Source organism: Physeter macrocephalus, chromosome 6, assembly GCF_002837175.3.
Source record: "Physeter macrocephalus isolate SW-GA chromosome 6, ASM283717v5, whole genome shotgun sequence".
Classification (NCBI taxonomy): Eukaryota; Metazoa; Chordata; class Mammalia; order Artiodactyla; family Physeteridae; genus Physeter; species Physeter macrocephalus.
Window position 1 is genome coordinate 7,809,259 of NC_041219.1, and position 6,430 is coordinate 7,815,688.

Here is a 6,430-nt window from a genome sequence, read left to right on the forward strand (position 1 = left end):
GCCGCAGAGCGGCTAGGCCCGTGAGCCATGGCCGCTGAGCCTGTGTGTCCGGAGCCTGTGCTCCGCAACAGGAGAGGCCACAGCAGTGAGAGGCCCACGTACTGCAAAAAAAACAAAAAAAAACTACAATGAGATATCATCTCACACCGGTCAGAATGGCCATCATCAAAAAATCTACAAACAATAAATGCTGGAGAGGGTGTGGAGAAAAGGGAATCCTCTTGCACTGTTGGTGGGAATGTAAATTGGTGCAGCCACTATGGAGAACAGTATGGAGGTTCCTTAAAAAACTAAAAATAGAACTACCATAAGACCCAGCAATCCCACTACTGGGCATATACCCTGAGAAAACCATAATTCAAGGAAACGAAATTGAGTTATTTGTAGTGAGGTGGATGGACGTAGAGTCTGCCATACAGAGTGAAGTAAGGCAGAAAGAGAAAAACAAATACTGTATGCTAACACATATATATGGAAACCAAAAAAAAAAAAAAAAAAAAGTCATGAAGAACCTAGGGGCACGACGAGAATAAAGACGCAGACCTACTAGAGAATGGACTTGAGGATATGGGGAAGGGGAAGGGGAAGCTGGGACAAAGTGAGAGAGTGGCATGGACATATATACCTACCAAACGTAAAATAGATAGCAAGTGGGAAGCAGCCGCTTAGCACAGGGAGATCAGCTCGGCGCTTTGTGACCACCTAGAGGGGTGGGATAGGGAGGGTGGTCGGGAGGGAGCTGGAAGAGGGAAGAGATATGGGGACATATTTATATGTATAAGTGATTCACTTTGTTATAAAGCAGAAACTAACACACCATTGTAAAGCAAGTATACTCCAATAAAGATGTTAAAAAAAAATAATGGGGCTTCCCTGGTGGCGAAGTGGTTGGGGGTCTGCCTGGTGGTTCAGGGGATGGGGGTTCGTGCCCCCGTGCGGGGGGGATCCCGCGTGCCGTGGAGCGGCTGGGCCCGTGGGCCATGGCCAATGGGCCTGCACATCCGGAGCCTTTGCTCCACGGCGGGAGGGGCTTCGGCAGTGAGAGGCCCGCGTACCGCAAAAATAAATAAATAAATAAATAAAGAAGGATAAGTTATATCTAGTCCTTTGTAAAGAGTAAGCTTTTCATAAAATATATTAGAAGTTTTTTTTTCTTTCAGATTAACCTGTTCTTGTGAGTATATTGTTGAAATGGTTTGTCACAAGAATTGCCTTTTACATTCCAAAACAAAAGCATTAAATGAAAGTTGACTTTAACAGAAATGGATATTACATTATTTCTTTCTCAAGTGCCTGTAGTTTTTATTTTGTAATGATTTGTGTTCCCTGATATGCTTTATCTCATGCTTGACTGATTACAAGTGTGAAGGGAGCTTAAATGTATTCGCTGTTGGAAATTTAGCATTAATTGTAATACACTGTAATCCAAATTACAATCTGTCATTTCCAGTCGAATTGTGAAGCACTGTAATTGTATTTTAGAGTTCCACTGCCATTGATTATAGCTACCTCATTTGTGTTTTAATATACCATGACAAATTTGTGAATGGAAATACAATCGTGTAACAAGGCAGGAAACAAGTATTGTTCTTCCTATTATAACAGCAATAAAATTATATCTTAACAAATGAAAAGAGAAGGACATTGTAAGAAGTAAAGAGGATTCATTTAAAGATGAAAAAGAGCTTTTCACGAAGATGGCACTGAAGGCGAAGAAGGAAGTCCCTGCCCCTCCCAAAGCCGAAGCCAAAGCAAAGGCTTTGAAGGCCAAGAAAGCAGTGTTGAAAGGCGTACACAGCCACAGAAAAAAGAAGATCCGGACGTCACCCACCTTCCACCGGCCCGGAACACTGCGGCTCAGGAGGCAGCCCAAATATCCTCGGAAGAGCGCCCCTAGGAGAAAGAAGCTTGACCACTATGCCATCATCAAGTTCCCCCTCACCACCGAGTCAGCCATGAAGAAAATAGAAGACAACAACACACTGGTGTTCATTGTGGATGTCAAGGCCAACAAGCACCAAATTAAACAGGCTGTGAAGAAGCTCTATGACATTGACGTGGCTAAGGTCAACAGCCTGATCAGGCCTGATGGAGAGAAGAAGGCATATGTTTGACTGGCTCCTGACTATGACGCTTTGGATGTTGCCAACAAAATTGGGATCATCTAAACTGAGTCCAGCTGACTAATTCTAAATATAAAAGTTTTCACTATTAAAAAAAAAAGATGAAAAAGACAAAAATGACTAATTTTCAAGCAGTGCATAAAAATAAATGAGCCATGGATTTTTGGAAAACATTTTTAAACAAAACATTACAAAAATATTCTTTAAATTAGCATTTTAAAAATAATACTAATACTCATACTAATACAAATGCTCTAGTTTATTCATTTGAATTGCCATATAGCATTCCACAGACCTTCTCTCCCTGGTGATCATTCAGGTTGTTTATAGGTTTTTACTACTACAAATTATGCTGCAGTGAACATTCTTGCACATGACTCTTCATACACGTGGAGGATTCACTAGGGAATATATTTACAAGTGGGACTTCTGGGTTGTAGAGTATGCATATCCTCTATTTTACTTTGTGTGTGTGTATGTGTGTGTGTGTGTGTGTGGTAACAACATTTGACATGAGATCTACCCTCTTGACAAATTTTGAAGTATACATTTTTGTTGACCATAAGTACATTGTTGTATAGTCAGTCACATCTCTAGAGCTTATTTCTCTTGCTTGACTGAAACTTTTTGCTCATTGATTAATAACTCCCTGTTTACCCCCCACCCCACCAGTCCCTGGCAACCACTATTCTACTGTTTGATTCTATGAATTTGAGTATTTTAGATACTCATATGAGTATAATTGTGAAGTATTTGTTTTTCTGTGACTGGCTTACCTCACTTAGAATAATGTTCTCAAAGCTCATCCATGTTGTCACATATTTCAGATTTCCTTCTTTTTTCCTTTCCTTTTTAAGGCTGAGTAGTATTCACTGTATGTATATGCCACATTTTCTCTATCAACTTATCTATTGATGGACATTTAGTTTGTGTCCGTGTCTTGGCTATTGTGAACAGCACTGCAATGAACAGTGGAGTGCCAATATCTATTCAAGATGCTGACTGAAATTCTTTGGATAAATACACAGTAGTGGGATTTCTGGATCATATGATAATTCTGTTTTGAATTTTTTGAGTACTCTCCATACTGTTTCCCATAGCAGCTGCACCATTTTGCATTCCCAAAAACAGTGTGCAAGAGTTCCAATTTCTCCACCAACATTTGTTGTCTTTTGGTTTTTATTGATAATAGACATCGTGCCAGATGTGAGGTGATATCTTATTGTGGTTTTAATTTGCATTTCCCTGATAAATAATAACAATGAGCATTTTCTCATATACCTGTTGGACTTTTGTATGTCTTCTTTGGAGGATTGTCTATTCAAGTCCATTAAAAATTTGTTGTCATTAAAAAAAATATTAAGTTCTAGTATGTATATATTTTGGAGATTAACCTCTTTTCAGATATATGATTCACAAATATTTTCTCCCATCCCAATGGTTGCCTTTTCACTCTGTTGTTTGCGTTGTTGTTCAGAAGCTTTTTAGTTTGATGTAGTTCCACTTGTTTTTGTTTTTGTTTCCATGAAAGCGTTGCCAAGACCAATGTCATGAAGCTCTTCCCCTATGCATTCTTCTAAAAATGTTAGTTTCAGGTCTATTTCTAAAGTCTTTAATCCATTTTGAGTTAATTTTTGTATATGGTGTAAGATAAGACTACAATTTCGTTCTTTTGCATGTGGATATCCAGTTTTCCCATAACCATTTGTTTAAGAAACTGTGTTTTCCCCATTACATATTTTTGGGACCTTGTTGAAGATGAGTTGATCTTATATGTGTGGATTTATTTCTGAGCTCTCTGTTTTGTTCCATTTGTCTATATGTCTATCTTTTTGCCAGTACCATACTGTTTTGATTACTGTAGCTTTGTATTGTAATATATTTTGAAACTGGAAAGTGTGAGGCCTCCAGCTTCATTCTTCTTTCTCAGTATTGATTTGGCTATTTGAAGTCTTTTGGGGTTCCATATGAATTTTAGAATTTTTTTCTATTTCTGTAAAAAAAATGTCATTGGAATTTTGATAAGGATTGCATTGAATCTACAGATGGCTTTGAGCAGTATGAACATTTTAACAATATTAAGTATTTCAGTTAATGAACATGGCATAGCTTTCCATTTATTTGTGTCTTATTTAATTTCTTTCATCAATATTTTGTAGTTTTCAGTATGCAAATCATTCACCTCCTTAGTTTAGTTTATTCCTAGGCATTTTATTCATTTTGATGCTACTGTAAATGCGATTGTCTCCTATTTTTTTTTTCAGATAGTTTGTTGTTAGTGTATAGAAATACAACTGATTTTTTGTGTGTTCATTTTGTATCCTGTAATGTTACTTAATTCATTTAATAGTTCTAAGTTTTTTTATGGAGTGCTTAGAGTTTTCTAAATATAAGATTATATTGTGTGCAAACGGGGACAATTTTACTTTTTCCTTTCCAATTTTGACAACTTTTATTTCTTTTTCTTGCCTATTGCTCTGACTAGAACTTCCAGTACCATGTTGAATAAAAGTGGGCCTCCATACCTTGTGCCTGATCTTAGAGGAAAAGCTTTCAATTTTTTACCATTGTGTATAATGTTATCTTGTGGGCTTCTATTTTATGGCTTTTATTATGGTGATGTAATTTCCTTATTTCTAGTTTGTTGAGAGATTTTATTATGAAAGTGTATTGAATTTTGTTAAATGCTTCTTATTCATCAATTGAGACAATCATGTGACTTTTATCCTTTATTCTGTTACAGTGGTGTATCACATTAACTGATTTTCGTATGTTGAGCCAGTGCTTGATCATGGTGTATGATTCTTTTCATGTACTGGATAGTATTTTGCGGAGGATTTTTGTGTCTATATTCATCAGGGATATTGGCCTGTAGTTTTCTTTTCTTGTGGTATCTTTGTCTGGCTTTGGTATCATGGCCTAATAACATGAGTTTGGAAGTGCTCCCTCTTCTTCAATTTTTTGGAATTGTTTGAGATAGATTGGCATTGTTCTTCTTTAATTATTGGTAGAATTCACCATTGAAGCCATGTGTTTCTAAGCTTTTCTTTGTTGGGAGGTTTTTTATTCAATCTTCTTACTAGTTATAGATCTGTTCAGACTTTCTATTTCTTCAAGATTTAATCTTGGTAGGTTGTATGTTTCTAGGAATTTATTGATTTCTTCTATGTTAAACAATTTTTTGGTATATAATTGTTTATAATTATGATATTTTATTTCTGAAGCATCAGTTGTAATGTTTCTTCTTTCCTTTTTGATTTTATTTATTTGAGTCTTCTTTCTTTTTTTCTTAGTCTAGCTAAGGGATTGGCTATTTCGTTGGTCTTTTCCAAAAACTGTCTCCTAGTTTTGCTCATTTTTTATATTTTCTATTTTATCTATTTTTGCCCTGATAGGTTATTTCTTTCCTTCTACTAACTTTGGGCTTAATTTGTTTTTCTACAGGACTTTGATGAAAAAAATTGAAGGAGATACAAGTAAATGGAAAGACATACTGTGTTCATAGATTGAAAGAATTAACACTGTTAAAATGTCCACACTACCCAAAGCCACCTATAGACTCAATGAAATCCCTATCAAAATCCCAACAGCATTTTTCACAGAACTAGAAAAAACAATCCTAAAATTTTTATGGAACCACGAAAGATCCCAAATAGCCAAAGCAATTCTGAGAAAGAAGAACAGAGCTGGAAGCCTCACACTTCCTGATTACACACTATAGTCTATGACCATACCACCCTGAACGTGCCCAATCTCGTCTGATTACAAACTATAATACAAAGCTATAGAAACCAAGACAGTGTGGTACTCGCATAAAAATCAACACGTAGACGAATGGAATAGAATCAGAGAGCCCAGAAATAAACCCACACATATATGGTCAACTAATATTTGACAAGCAAGCCAAGAATACCCAATGGGCAGAGGATAGTCAATTTAATAAATGATGTTGGGAAAACTGGGTATTCATATGCAAAAGAATGAAATTGAGCCCCTATCTTATACCACTCACAAAAACTAACTTTAAATGGATTAAATATGTAAATATAAGACCTGAAACTATAAAACTGTTAGAAGAAAACATAGGGAAAATCTCCTTGTTATTGGTCTTGGCAAGGATTTTTTGGATATGGCTCCAAGAGTACAAGCAACAAAAGCAAAAATAGACAAATAGGGACTACATCAAACTAAAAAGCTTCTGCACAGCAAAGGAAACAATCAACAAAATTCCCAACCTGGGCTTCCCTGGTGGTGCAGTGGTTGGGAGTCCGCCTGCCGATGCAGGGGACACGGGTTCGTGCCCCGGT

At 36.7% G+C, this 6,430-nt stretch overlaps 1 protein-coding gene across 1 annotated transcript; it reads left to right on the forward strand.

Moving 5' to 3' along the window:
* The first annotated feature begins 1,677 nt into the window (after positions 1-1,677).
* Positions 1,678-2,211, forward strand: LOC102986189 (60S ribosomal protein L23a-like). Its single transcript, XM_055085216.1, has one exon. It carries the CDS (start codon positions 1,698-1,700, stop codon positions 2,112-2,114), a length of 417 nt encoding a protein of 138 aa, XP_054941191.1. The 5' UTR covers positions 1,678-1,697; the 3' UTR covers positions 2,115-2,211.
* Positions 2,212-6,430: the final 4,219 nt, after the last annotated feature.